General features: G+C 48.1%; 3 protein-coding genes across 3 annotated transcripts; 1 reads left to right on the top strand and 2 right to left on the bottom strand.

Annotated features, from left to right (window-relative positions):
* The first annotated feature begins 1,916 nt into the window (after positions 1-1,916).
* On the top strand, positions 1,917-3,538 carry gpx8 (glutathione peroxidase 8 (putative)). Its single transcript, XM_061278484.1, has 3 exons — positions 1,917-2,176; positions 2,319-2,580; positions 2,990-3,538. Exons 1-3 carry the CDS (start codon positions 1,985-1,987, stop codon positions 3,151-3,153), a joined length of 618 nt encoding a protein of 205 aa, XP_061134468.1. The 5' UTR covers positions 1,917-1,984; the 3' UTR covers positions 3,154-3,538.
* Positions 3,539-8,125: 4,587 nt separating this feature from the next.
* Positions 8,126-10,105, bottom strand: mcidas (multiciliate differentiation and DNA synthesis associated cell cycle protein). The gene is made up of 6 exons (XM_061278448.1): positions 9,886-10,105; positions 9,714-9,787; positions 9,281-9,332; positions 8,971-9,194; positions 8,664-8,765; positions 8,126-8,563 (listed from the first exon to the last, which is right to left on the bottom strand). The coding sequence occupies exons 1-6, from the start codon at positions 10,103-10,105 to the stop codon at positions 8,126-8,128; spliced, it is 1,110 nt and encodes a 369-aa protein (XP_061134432.1).
* Positions 10,106-10,946: 841 nt separating this feature from the next.
* LOC133154266 (cyclin-O protein B) lies at positions 10,947-13,379 on the bottom strand. Its single transcript, XM_061278846.1, has 3 exons — positions 12,659-13,379; positions 11,915-12,100; positions 10,947-11,810 (listed from the first exon to the last, which is right to left on the bottom strand). Exons 1-3 carry the CDS (start codon positions 12,959-12,961, stop codon positions 11,340-11,342), a joined length of 960 nt encoding a protein of 319 aa, XP_061134830.1. The 5' UTR covers positions 12,962-13,379; the 3' UTR covers positions 10,947-11,339.
* Positions 13,380-13,381: the final 2 nt, after the last annotated feature.

The following is a 13,381-nucleotide window of genomic DNA, read 5'->3' as shown; positions in this document are numbered from 1 at the left end:
GTGACCACTTTGGCCAATTGGTTCAATGGGGCCGGCTAGATCAGTGTGCACCAACTGTAATGGCACACTCGCTTTTGGGTCACTTTTTCTGTTTCTGTCGTTAGTGAATTTCCCTTCTGTGCACACATTACAATCTAACATGTCACTGCCTGTGATTTTCATGCCCTTCACAACATCAGGTAGCTTTAACACATCTCTAACATTACAATGTCCTAAAATTTCATGCCATGTTTTCACATCACAAGTCAGATTAACAGTGTCACAGGACATCATGTCATTGAATGATGTTTCATTATTTACCGTTTTCAAATAGTAGAGTCTGTTGTATTCTTCGATGTAGAAGACTGTCCCATCTTTGTTCACCAGTTCACTCTGTCCCTTCTTGAAGATCACCTGTGCTCCATAGGTTGTAGCTGCCTTCACTGAAAATATGCTCTGAGGGTAGGATGGGATGAACAGAGCATCTCTCAACGTGATGGTGGTATAGTGTCCTTGTACGTCCTGTAGAGAGACGTTGGCATCTCCCCTCTTGAGTGCGACGTTATTTGTCCTGGATCCATCAGCAAGCTCCATGTAGTGTTTCTCAGGATCAAAAGTCTCATCAAACTTTATGAACTTGTTCTTCTCCGTAATGATGTGTGAAGTAGCACCACAGTCCACCATTAGTCCTTCTCTTATTATGTCATTAGGCAGAAGTCTTTGACTAACTTTAAATACAAAAGTCTGCTCTTCTTTCTTGTCCTCTTGTTTTTCTACAGTTAGTTTTGCATCATCTGTGTACTTGGTTTTTCTTCTACATGTTTCATCACTGTGTGTCGAGCTTCTATGGTAGCTACACCATTTAGGTGTTCCCTTTTGGCGACAATCTTTTACAAAATGTCCTCGGTTTCCACATCCATGACAGACGATTGAGGTTAAATTAACCTTCATCACATTATCTGTTTTTACTTTGTTGTCGAATTTCTCGGTTTCCTCATAACTTCGCAGGTTGCTTTTGAACTGTGTGAATGTTAAATCTTCACTGCTTTGAGTTGTGTGAATAGCAAATGGCTTGTAAGCTTCAGGAAGCCCCTTTAAAATCATAGCGATAATAAGTCCATCACTGATGACTTCTTTTGCATTTCTTAGGGAGGTCACTGCTTTTTCAGCTCGGATAACATAATCTATCACTGTCTCCTCAGGTTTCTTTTGTAAAGACGTTAGCTCTGTGTACAGTGCGATGATTCTAGGTTTGCCTTTACTATCGTAGTGGTCTCGGAGTATTTTTAAAGCTTTTCTTCCGTCGTCAGTTGCATCTCTCATTACCAGTGAAAGGCTTTTATCATCAAGGAACTGAATCAGTTCAGCGTAGCATTCAGCATTCTTCTCTGCATCTGGATTAGTGTCCGATAATATAGTGTCCTTTAGGCCAATTATCCGCATGTGGCCTAGCAACTTTGTCTCCCAGAGTTCGTAACCGTTTTCGTCTCCGTTGAACACTAACCTCTGCCATCTTCCTCCTGTTGTGTCACGCCTGGGCCCATAACCTGTTGAGCTCGAAGGGTTTTCTTCTTCTTCGGCCATGTTCTCTTAATAATGCACACACTTGGTTGGTTGATTACTTTGCCCGTTTATTTTATTGTCCGCAACACAGGAGGGTGAACATATTCGCACATCGCGATTTGTATGCAGTTTTCGCTACATAACCCGGAACAGGAAGTGAAGTCTTCCATGACCACAAAACAAAATCACCTCCAAAATAAAACGACAATTAAGAAGAACATCTTTCCACAACAAAAGATAAACCAACACATTCACACAGGAGAACATAAATCCAACAAAAGACATGTCTAGTGGGTTATTTAAGTGAAGTACTTCCGGTCTTATTTTGAAGCGATCTTAACGATTGTTGCGGTATTTCCAGCACTGGCCAGCCGGCTCCCCCATCACCTCGAAGGCCCGCCCGCCAGCCCGCCTCGACTCTTTCCTTCATCCCTCCTCCAAGATGGAGGCCTTAGGGGGCTACCCCGTCAAGTCCTCCGGGCCCAAAATTCGGAAGTTGACGGTTCTGTTGAGCATGACGGTCGGCGTGGGCTGCTTGTTCCTGCTGCAGCCCCGAAAGCCGGTGGATTTTTATTCTTTTGAGGTGAAAGACTCCAAGGGGAGGGCGGTGTCTCTGGAAAAGTACCGAGGAAAAGTAAGTCCACATCATCAACTGGATTGAGGACAAGCCCAAACGAGGTTTTTGGTTCCGTTTGTTCAGAGCCGTGCTCAACGTGCTGCAATTTTCTTTGTTTTATTTTGGGTGAGAAAGCTCTTCAACTGTTCCCTCAATGCAGGCTTCCCTGGTTGTCAACGTGGCTAGCCACAGCGAGCAGACGGGGGAGGCTTACGAGTCCCTCCAGGAGCTCCACAAGGAGCTGGGCACGTCTCACTTCAACGTCCTGGCCTTCCCTTGCGGACAGTTCGGCGACACCGAGACGGGAACGAGCAGTTCTATCGAAGCGTTCGCTAAGTCCACCTACGGCGTAACTTTCCCATTCTTCGGCAAGATCAAAATTATGGGCTCCGAGGCAGAACCGGCCTTCAAATTCCTCACAGGTACGAATACCTGGACGCAAGACGTCACGCAATGGAACGTTTCTTTCGTGTATGCTTGTTAACTCGCCTGAAGAAGCAGTACCAGTAGCTATCTGGGTCCGAAAAAAAAGCGTTCTACTGTAGACGGTGGCGAAAGCTATGATTTCCGAGTGTCCCTGAATGCGACGCCACCTTTACGGATAGATGCTTTAAGTCCACGACTATAAATCAATTCAGTGCAAACAGTTGGCACGCAGTAACTACAGAAATACACAGAAATGGAGTTACCTCAGCATAGGGAATGAAGCAAATCACTTAACTGCATACCCGTATATCGGGAACATCGTAAAAATAGCACCCTCTGTTATGTCCTCTTTTTTTTTTTTTTTTTTTTATCTTTTAAATCTTGTCAAATATCTTCATTTTTCAGATTCTGTGCAGAAAATTCCCAAATGGAACTTTTGGAAGTTTCTCGTCAATCCCGAGGGCAAAGTGGTGCGCTTCTGGCGAGCAGACGAGCCCATGGAGAGTGTCCGCCAAGAAGTGGCCACGCTTGTGCGGGAGATTATTGTGAAAAAGCGTGCCGAGCTATGATGACGGCGCCGTTTACTCCGAGGTGTTGATTGGACGGACGCGCAGTCTAAACCTGTCCTGCGCCATGACGACCAGGACCGGCAGGACTGAACTGTTAGGTTACATTGAGTGTGGTTGGACCATAACTGCAAACTTTTAGACAGTAGAAGCAATGTACAGCAAGAAAAGAGGTCCGGCTTCGTTGTGTGTGTGTGCGGCCAGTAGATTGGATGGAGAGGAAAAAAAAAAAAAGTCAATCGTGAGTTTTCCTTGACCACTGACTGTTCAGCCACTCAAGTGTTACATTTACTGATGGATGTCCTGTGCTCTTCCTTGAAACAGCTCGATTGAACGTTTGGGTTTATTTTTTTTAATCCCAATTAAATTCTACATCGGTGGAACACTATCTGTGGCTTGTATATGCTGTGTAGCGTCACTGTTGTAGATATGGTACACACCGACGAGAATTCATAGCAGTTCCTTTTGAGCGTCGTCGGCTGAATCGTGTAAGTATGGTCACTTCTCAGGTAAGCTGTATTTGCATCAACATCTGAAAATCTCATTTTGCACTCTAAATGCTTCAACCCGCAGAATCACAAGTATTTTCATGCAAACTGTCTGCTACGGCCAAGTGAGGTCAATAAGTTAGCAGCCAGTGTGTGCCACTTGCACGTTTGCACACAACAAACCAAACTAGAGCACTTGGATGAGCTTGAGTCAAAAGCTTGTTGCTATGGTTCCAACAAACCCGGCACTAATTGCAGTCTCGTGTGTTTGCAGGTTGCATGGATAGTCGTTGGGCAGTAGCAGGTAAGCTGGCACGCAGCAACAAACCAGCTAACAAGACACTGCCTCACGACCGGCCACAGAAGAAGATGATGAATGGACAATAATGACTCACCTGTTGAGGTCCCATTCAAAACGACGTTGTTGAATGCATTACAGGTTGGAAGGACTGAGGTTGCTACTAACAAAACAAGAAATCGTTATCTATGGTGAAGACTGAAACTTCAACTCACAATCCAGGCCAAATTGAGCAAGACGCGGGCAACTTGTCTCCCAGTCGAGATGTGGGACTTTGGCGCCGCCTTGTGGAATTTCAGGGTGTTTCCACAAAGAGCGCCAAAAAAGCCGCTCTATTGGTTTGTGAAGAATGAAGCTCGATGAGCTCGTAGCCTCCCTCCCGAGCGAGCGTCGTTTCGGCTTGTCTGAAAGTGTCACCTGTTCAGATAGCAGAGCGCTGTGAGCTGGCACGAGCAACTCCAGCTAACATGACACACTACCTGCAGCAAGTGACCAAAACCAAAAGGCCGCTGTCACAGCCACCTTGGATGGGGCCAAAAAACAGCGGGAGCAAAACTTGAAGGCTGTTACCTGGAAAGGATTGTTTCTCCTCCGCTTTCCTGCACATCCGGCCGGCTGCATTCTTCTCCTTTATATCTTGCACATGCACACTAGACAGAGACGAAACTAAATTGAATGTGTGTGTGGTTCACTGGCTGCCAGCCAGGCTCCAGGTTACTTAAACTCGTCTTCTCTGGCTCTGGCTCTGGCTTTGGCTGTGCACCTGCAGTGTGTCGTCTGCTCTCTCTTTCTCTCTCTCTCTGTCCTGGACGCCGCTAGCTACTAAATAGTCTCCCCTGGGCGCTCTCTGCAGCGGGAAACAACTCTTGCTTCTCCTCTGTGATTGGCAGCTTTTTTTTCCCCTTTTTTCTCTCTCGCTCTCTCTCTCTCTCTCTCTCTCGCCTGTGTGTTAAATGAAGTGCGCCTTCTCCTGATTACTTTCCCTCCGCGTCCTGGTTTCCACTAGTAACATGGACGCAGTAGTTAAAGAAAAACAGCAACTATCAGTTGAAGGCCGGCCATGCACATTTTTTTTAAGGACTGTTGGTTTTCTCTCATGAAAAGGCAACAAGAATTCTAGGTTATAAGTTGAACTCTATTACCCTTATTTATAATTATCTTTTTAAAATACAATGCATTTGACCTAATTCAGCAATATAGAATATCATTTGTTATTTCGAATTGTTCCCATTACTTTTCATTCCTAATTGTTCTCATCTCTTTTTGTCGTGGATACTTTTTTGTTTGTTTTTAAAGACCCGCCTCGCAACGCGGGTCTGTGGCGCTAAGTTGGCTGAAAGGCGCGAGTGGATGCACGAGCGAGCGCGCTCCTGCCACCTGCCATTTCCATATGTGCCCACCCGCAGCGTGCACGAGCACCGAGTGTGATGCCCCCCCCCCCCCCCCAATTGAACAAGTGCTTTGAGAAAACCCGAGCATGAGCTCAAGTAGGTTTTGTAACGAACAGTAACTGTTAGTTGGCCAGCTGTGGTCCAGCGCACAACTGACATTCGAGAACAAATTCACATTTGACATTGAAAATTCGAATCACGTGGGGAAAGCACATTTGATTTTGGTTTTTGATCAGCCAGCCTATTTAGATTAAAATAAAAAAAAGTCCAATTTGTCTGTAAACTACTTTGTTCATATATTTGAGCAATTAAAGAAACAGTTGACACACTCAATACAGCTGGTTGAAAAGAACCCATGCAGAAGCCATGATGCGCCTGCAGTTTAGGATGTATACGTCAAAGTTTAAAATACTCCCAGTGGTTTATTTATGTTATTTTTTACAACAAACGAATCACAAGATTTTCTCAAAAACGAATTACATTTCACTAAATTAGTATTTCTAAACGGTATTATAATGTGATTGGGAAAATGGTAGGCCTACTGACCACAATAATAATAATGAGTAGGTCTATTAGAAAACGAGTTAGCAATTACCGAGCGAAAACGTACTTGTGTACTCGACATAAATCAAGTTTGCTTAACTTCGTTGACGGAAATTCAGTAGAGCCCTGTTTGTAATCATATATTTATTTTTCTTATTTATGTCATGTAGGTTGATTGATTTGTTTATTTATTTACCCAGCCTTCATTGTACCAGGTAAATCCCATTGAGATTAAGAACCTATCTCTTTTTCCGCTATTTATTATGATCGTTAATTGTGGAAAGACTTGTTTAAATCATGCCGTTATCCAATTTAGAACATGAATTTCAATGAATCAATTGCATTAAATGAAATCTATAAGCATCATGATCCTGATTTTCAACTTGTATGTGAGGTTTCCATGCAGTCGCTGCTTCCCGCGGAGGATTGGCCGGGCGCCCGGCTGGCTGGCTGACTGGCTGGCTGGCTGGCTGCTTCGCACCTGAAACGCGCATGCAGCTTTGCTTTGAGTTTCCTTATAGAAACAAAGCCATTGTGCGATCAGATGAGATGAGAGGAGATGAGAGGAGAGGAGATGAGTGCATGTAAGTCCATTTCCCTCCCTCCCTCCCTCCCGCGTGATCACTCGCAGTTTGGCGCTAGGTTGAAGCGCTCAAATGTCTCACTTGCATGCATCCTAAAAGAAAGTGGCCCCACTTTTTGTCCTGCATGCTGTCGGTAAGAAACATTTGTTTGCATGGAATCCGATACCAGATGCACAAAGCGTCTCACTGTACAAGCTGCCATATTAAACACGACTTTCGTGCTCACTTTTGAACATTAGCTGTGAGTGTTGAGCTTTTCTTTTTTGGGGGGTTTAATAACAGTGGAATTTTTCATACCCGCGGGTTATGTTTTGGAGACCTTGAGAATATGCACGTGTACCTCATCTTTTGGCACAGTGCTTCACTTGAGCCACCTTTTGTTATAAATTTAAATTCCAACGTGAACTAAATCCATTTTTCATACCCCGTGGTGAAAACCGGTCTCCTCCTCATTGAGGCTGGCCGCGCAAGGCTTTTGTGAAGTGTGTCTTGGCTGACCCAAAGCAAGCGCACTCACTTTGGGGAAGTTTAAACAGGTGCCTGACTCGAGGTCCGACGTGATCGACTCAGGTTGACACCACTGTAAATGGCATCAGCGGGAGAGTGCCAAAGGTCACATTATTTACACACGTTCATCATCTCCAGAGTCTTGATGGCGGAACAATGAACTCTTTTAATTGGGTACAGTAAGGGAACAAAAAATGAAGGTCGTTTTTTTTATTTCTTTTTGGGCAAGCACAGCAGTAACGGGTAGAAAAAAGAAAAACAAACGACACTCATGACTGTTCAATAGATTGTAAAAAAAAAAAAAAAAGAGCAGCTTTCGCCACATTGCTTGCTTCAATTTAATGCATGTTGAGCTGCTCCCACCAGTGTGGCCATGCACCTTGGCTAAGGTGCAAGTATATAGGGTGATATTATCTGTCTTCATTTGTTGCTCCACCATTTGTGTTTTTCCGGGTCACATCCAATATTTGGCAGGGCCGCTGGTCTTGAGTTTGACACCTGTAGCACAGCGCCTTATGTTGTTTGTGTACAAAGTTCAAATGTGAAAAACAAGGATCTCAAGAAGGATGTTGAGCGCCATGCGTCATGACGCAGCGCTGACAGAGACTGAGAGACAAAAGGAAAGGAAGCCCTTGCTCCTCAGAGGTCAGCGGGTTACATTTGTTTGGCTGCTCAAACATGCAAAGTTAGCACACAAATCATTTATTTACCTTTCCTAAGTCCTTCGTTTCACAATAAAATGCCATTGGGCGGGCGTTTGAGTGGATTCTCCGAACCGGAAAATGAGGTCAGAAAAGACAAGTAAATGTTGACCAAATGACAGCGTTACAATTGGAGGCATGTAAACAGCAGCGTAATGCTAACAAATACTCGGGCAGGCAGCCATGCAGGCAGGCAGCCACGCAGGCAGGCAGCCACGCAGGCAGGCAGCCACGCAGGCAGGCAGCCACGCAGGCAGGCAGCCACGCAGGCAGGCAGGCAGCCACGCAGGCAGGCAGGCAGCCACGCAGGCAGGCAGGCAGTTTTGCATCCTCTGACCCATGAGCTTACAAGCTACCTGAGGGAGGGAGGAAGACATCATGTAATCATTTGCGGGTATCACCGCAGATTACAAGTTAGGCATTAACAGTATTAGCCCACCCACCCACCGACACTTGCGTTGTCTTAGTTGTTGTTGGGAACCCAGCGGAAGCGGTATCCTCCGTGTCGGGTGCCCGAGGTGAAGGCTCGGCCGTGAGGGAACACGCGTGTCCTTATGGTGCCGTGCTCTTTGACAGTGGTGCGAAAAGACCACGTGTCCGCTTCGCTCTTGCTGCTGCTGCTGCTGCTGCTGCTGCTGCTGCTACTGTCTTTGCATATGGAGGTCTGCAGGCCCGAGAATGACCCGTACGCGGGGATAGCGTCCGTGTCCCGTGGCGGCGCGCCGGCTTCGGCGCGCAGCACGGCGTGGCAGCGCGTGCCCACGTCTCTCAAGATCTCCTCCACCGAGTCGGGTGACTGGCGGCCGTCGTCCAGTCGCCGCCTCTTGCAGGGACTGCTGGATTTAGCGCCATCAGGCCTCGCCGCTTGGCTGTTATCTACCTTTCTGTCTGCCATTAACTTCTAAAAGAGGACACATGCAAAGAGGAGGACATTTGGACATGTTCCCTTTTTGGAGCGTATCTCCCTGCCATGGGTTTTCCATCAAGCGATTCTCCCTCACCTCCAGCACGGATGCCAGGAGCTTTGCTCGGCACGCGAGCTGCCTCAGGTGAAGGCTTCCCTCCTCAGATGGCTCACTTCTGTGCTGCAAAGTCTCATGCACCTGCTAGAAGGCACAATGTGATCATCCATCAGACGGTGGTATAAAACGCCGCAACCGAGCGGAATCCACCTTTGACCCGTGCTAATGCAAGTTTTGTGGCTTCAATGGGTTTTTCCAAATGTCTGCTCTGAGAAGCATTCAAGTGATTCCCATGAATATCACAAGCCCTGATTTGATGGATCGGGCCACACGGAGAAAGACCCACCTGGGGATTGGCCTCCACGGCATGTCCCATCCTGGCTTGACATGAGCTGAAGCCTGTCCAAAGTTCCCCATCCTGGTCATGTGCGCAGGAAGAATCGGGAAGCAGGACGACGTCGTGGTTTTCCGGAGAGGAGACATGCTGAGGGGTGAGGGGGGGGATGACGCATCCCTGAAAGGGGACCAGCTCAGCAGGGGACAGGCTGCTCTCCAGAGCGGCTGGAGAATCTGACAGAACAACAGTCATGCATGCATCAGTTATCCCAGAAAAGAAAGCCCAAGCCAATTCAGGCGAAATTGCAGACTTTTCTTACCTGCTGTAAAATCCAGAGCAAAGTTTTGCTCATCCGCATCAGATCCATTGACCTGTTGAGATGGATGACCAAAAGGCGTGTTTAAAATGTGCCCATTGAGAAGACGTACAAACAGCTAGGTCCCATCTACCTGAAAGTCCCACCAGGACCACCCGGCAGGGCATTGTGCTTTGACGGACAAACGCGCAATCATGACTCGGAGGGAGAATGAGCGTGATGCGTTCAGGGCAGCAGGGTAAAAGTAGCGAGCGCCTGACTTACGCTGCTATTTGTGGAGGATTCCAGCGCACCTTGTCAAACATTAACCGACTTTGAGTGATGCGCAACTGCACGTCTGCCACCTTATTTGTTTTCCCTCTTGGAAGGTGCCATTAAGCATGCGGCGAGAGAAGACGAGTGCATGCTTGGTTAGAAACAAACGCCATTTCCTTACCTGCGAGCCGAGTGAATCGCTCTGGTTTTCCCTGGCGCGGTCTTCCAAATCATCCCATGCGATCGTTGGAAAAGCTGAAAGGAGAGCGCAGGAGGAAGCACGAGTCATTCGTTGCTTGGATGCGGGCGGTTGGGCTTTGGGGTCAGGAAGGTGCCTGGCAAGATGCGCAAACCTTGTTGGATGCTGCTGGGCAGCTCCACATAAACAGAGACTGGACTGCTGCTTCTGGGCACTTGATCCCGCGCCGACTTGCAAGATGTCGACTTTGAATCGACATGATTTGCGCCACCTTTAGGCACGCTGTCCCATGCCCTGTCGACATGGCGTGGGACTCTCCCTCCTGCCCTGTGACACAAGAGCCCAAAGACGTTTCTCTCGCCGTGCATCTTCATCCCTCCACCTCGGCTGGCACCATCCCGGGCTCATTTAAGGCCACATTCTCCCGGTTCGTGGCGCGGATTCACGTTCCGGCCCAATCAGATGTGCGTATTAGGCTCGTCTCCAGGGACTGAAGGCGTCCTCGGAGATTAAGATGGAAGGGAAGGGACAAACGGTTTCTTTAGGGCCGGAGTGGAAAGTAGACGCGCGCGTAAAGGGCGGGCGGGGGGTTGCGCGCGGCGCCTCCGCAGCGGTTGAGTCAGCTCAGCTCAGTTTAGCTCAACTCAGCTCAGCTCAGTTTAGCTCGACTCAGCTCAGTTTAGCTGAGCTCAGCTCCGGCCCGCCCCGCCAACCTGCGCTCCACTTCGTGCCCAACGCCGTCCGTCAAGTATCAAGGAGGGCGTTAGGAATGCACAAAAACTTGCGTGCGTTTACGGCCCTTTTGATAGGTAAGCAGACCTGATATTCCGTGCGTAAAAACGACCAATTTGTGCGTTATCATCCGAGATGTTTGTATGGAGCTGCACTAGACAGCTGCGTACTTTTTACGCGTCTAGAGAGGAGTTCAAGGCCAGGAGATGTGGAAAGGGAAAAGGAAGGGCCATTAAAAGCGACAGTTGGGCAAACACGGCCGTGACAGATACTAGAGGCCTTTCCACCAGCAAGCAATTACTTAAGCTAGCAAACAAGAGGAGAAGTCCAGTGGGCCCTTCACGCTGAATGCACCTGTGCCGGCGGGCGGGCGGTCAGCAGGTCGAGCTGCCCCATAGCCAGATCAAGTGGAGTGGAAGAATACAACAACCATGTTTAGGACTGCAATCATCATTTCAGTCAAATGATGAGCTTTAATGGAAAACGAGGTTGCAGTTTCAGAAAGCCTCACGAAATTGGGGGTCATATTATACTCCCATGCAGAAATAGATTGTTGAAATGACTCATTTATTCAGACAAAGCATTTTATTCCAAAATGTATTTCACAAAGGACGTTTTACGGAGTACTTTAGTCTGCTCCTTCATTGCGGACACCCCCACCTAGCATTAGAGACAATCACTCAAATCAAAACATTTGGACAACACTGACATTGACACAGGAAAATAATAATAATAACAATGGTCTCAATGTGCTGCCAAATGTAGTCAGTGTGAAATGTTGCCTTGCTTGTACATAGTCGAACACGAAATGGATTGTGTGACTGACTAGTGTGTACGGATGGCTACGGCCAGAATTTCCAGAGCACGTGCTGCCGTTCAAACGTATTCATCTCCACTCAGCGACTCCTTGTTAAGAGCAAGCAGCAGCCTCAGATTGTCTCTGCACTCCCGGGCCAAAGTGCTTTCTGCTTTGCCTGGCGGTTCCTCCATCATGCAGCGGTGGAATTCACCCTCTGAATGGCAGCTGACGCGATCAGCCTGGAGTAACTCGCGCGCCAGGCTCAGCGCGCAGCCGGCGGTCACAGACGGAACGTATTTATCGAAGGCGGAATCGGCCAGGCTCAGCTCACACACCTTTTGGGCCAGGCTGCGGCAACGCTTGCGAGGCCCGTTGGCGCTGTCCGTGCGATTGGCGTGGCAGTCCAAGAAGAAGGCCAGGGTGGGCGCGCCCAGGCGGAAGTGGAGGCGCAGGAGGATGAGACACTCCAGGTTGCAGAGCTGCTCCCTGGTGAAGGTGTTGCAGCACAGCGAAAGGAGGTGACTGATGCTGGGGGAGCACACCTCCACCTGGGACGGACGGACGGACGGACGGATGCCATTCAACCAGTCATTTCGAGTCTGCATGCGGCGGCCAGATGCCTCCGACTTTCCATCTTCTGAACGGACACTACCTTTTTGCTGGCAAGGAGCAGCGCCGTGACACCCAGAAGCTGAAAGCAGTCGTCGGCCACCGGCGTGCACGCCAAGAACCTGTCCATGATGTTTACAGTCAGGCAGCAGCACTCGAAGGATAGGCGCAAGTGCTTGTGCAGTGGGATGAGCCAGCTGACCAGCTTGCAGCGCGCCTCGGCTGTCACCTATAAATCAAACCGAGTGATTGACACAATCGGGCTTGACTCTAGGTAGAAGCAAGCAGACAGTATGTGCATCATTACTGTACATATACATATGACTTCCCCCATGAAATGAACAACTATCCACGTCAGGAACAAACCCCAAAAATCCAAAGGCGCACTTGTTTTTAAAACACAATGGTAGGAGCAAAACGTGGACAGACGACAATACTCAACATTTATTTTCGAAAAATATTTCTGCATCTTGCCAAGTGATTTATTCCAATGTATGTATTCAAATTTGTTTGTGTTTGGAGATTGCCTCCTGGTGGCCAAGGCGACAACAGCGAAACTTTAATGATCGTTTTGACGCTAAAACGAGTCGAGTCTAAAGTACAATATGTTTTCCTCATAAAAAAAATGTGTCAATTCGGGGGAGTGCGTGCATGGATTGATGCCATTTCCATCCATTTGAATGGGGAAAGAATCATTTGAGATCCATTTTGGTTACTTTTCCACAGGCGAAGGAGTTGAATCGGCGGTTGAAGGACAGCATTCGTCCTCCTCTGAATGTGAACCTACTTGTGGCTGGAGAGCAAGACTATTGCACGGATAAAACAGAGCCTCCCTCTCCTTCTGGATCCTGTAGCCGACATCACCGTACTGGAGGTACCAGTTGGACGCTTCCCCCTCCGGTTCGTCCACACGCAGAGGTGACGAAGCTGGATGAGGAGTGGGGGAACGTGCCAAATCCTCCTCCAAACCGGACTCACTCCAGATTGATCTGGACACAAGTTTCTGCTTTCGGTAGCGCTCCACCCGGACCCGTGTGGAACCTCCGCCGCCGCCGCTGCCGCCGCCGCCACCCCGCTTCACGAGCACCATCTTCACTGTAGCCCAGACGAGGATGGAGCGAGCCAGTGAGCCCAAGGTGAAGAGGGAGTCGCCCTCCCGTTTCCCGGGGTCTTCCCCGCTTCACTCGCCTCGTTACCATGGCGATGAGAACCGGACCAAAACAATTGAACTCGGAATTAGCTCATGGGCACCGTATGTCAACTCAAACCAAAAAAAAGGCTTACCAACTCGAGGGGTTCAAAATAATAATAATAATAACAACAACAACAACAACATCGGAAGAATCCAAAGAAAAAGAACACAAATATCAACAAAGAATGACATTTAAGAAGGTGGCACATTTAGTTTGCTTTTCAATTTTAGCGATATTTATTCATGTGTGTGTGTTTGTTTAATGTCGCGATGGAACGAAAGAGTCGTGCGTTGCTTTTTGCTGTGGCGGGCGGAACG

The sequence above is a fragment of the Syngnathus typhle genome, linkage group LG5, assembly GCF_033458585.1.
Source record: "Syngnathus typhle isolate RoL2023-S1 ecotype Sweden linkage group LG5, RoL_Styp_1.0, whole genome shotgun sequence".
Lineage (NCBI taxonomy): Eukaryota > Metazoa > Chordata > Actinopteri > Syngnathiformes > Syngnathidae > Syngnathus > Syngnathus typhle.
The sequence above is the reverse complement of the archived record's forward strand: the minus strand, read 5'-3'. Positions and strand labels throughout refer to the sequence as shown.

Excerpts from the sequence above, each read along its gene's own strand:
- gpx8 (XM_061278484.1), top strand. The coding sequence starts at position 1,985 with ATGGAGGCCTTAGGGGGCTACCCCGTCAAGTCCTCCGGGCCCAAAATT. Across the intron at positions 2,177-2,318 it reads TGGAAAAGTACCGAGGAAAA|GCTTCCCTGGTTGTCAACGT; the intron begins GTAAGTCCACAT and ends CCCTCAATGCAG. Across the intron at positions 2,581-2,989 it reads GGCCTTCAAATTCCTCACAG|ATTCTGTGCAGAAAATTCCC; the intron begins GTACGAATACCT and ends TTCATTTTTCAG.
- LOC133154266 (XM_061278846.1), bottom strand. The coding sequence starts at position 12,961 with ATGGTGCTCGTGAAGCGGGGTGGCGGCGGCGGCAGCGGCGGCGGCGGA. Across the intron at positions 12,101-12,658 it reads GTCTTGCTCTCCAGCCACAA|GTGACAGCCGAGGCGCGCTG; the intron begins GTAGGTTCACAT and ends TTTGATTTATAG. Across the intron at positions 11,811-11,914 it reads TGCTCCTTGCCAGCAAAAAG|GTGGAGGTGTGCTCCCCCAG; the intron begins GTAGTGTCCGTT and ends CGTCCGTCCCAG.
- mcidas (XM_061278448.1), bottom strand. The coding sequence starts at position 10,105 with ATGAAGATGCACGGCGAGAGAAACGTCTTTGGGCTCTTGTGTCACAGG. Across the intron at positions 9,788-9,885 it reads GCCCAGCAGCATCCAACAAG|CTTTTCCAACGATCGCATGG; the intron begins GTTTGCGCATCT and ends CTCTCCTTTCAG. Across the intron at positions 8,564-8,663 it reads TCCTGGCATCCGTGCTGGAG|AAGTTAATGGCAGACAGAAA; the intron begins GTGAGGGAGAAT and ends GTCCTCTTTTAG.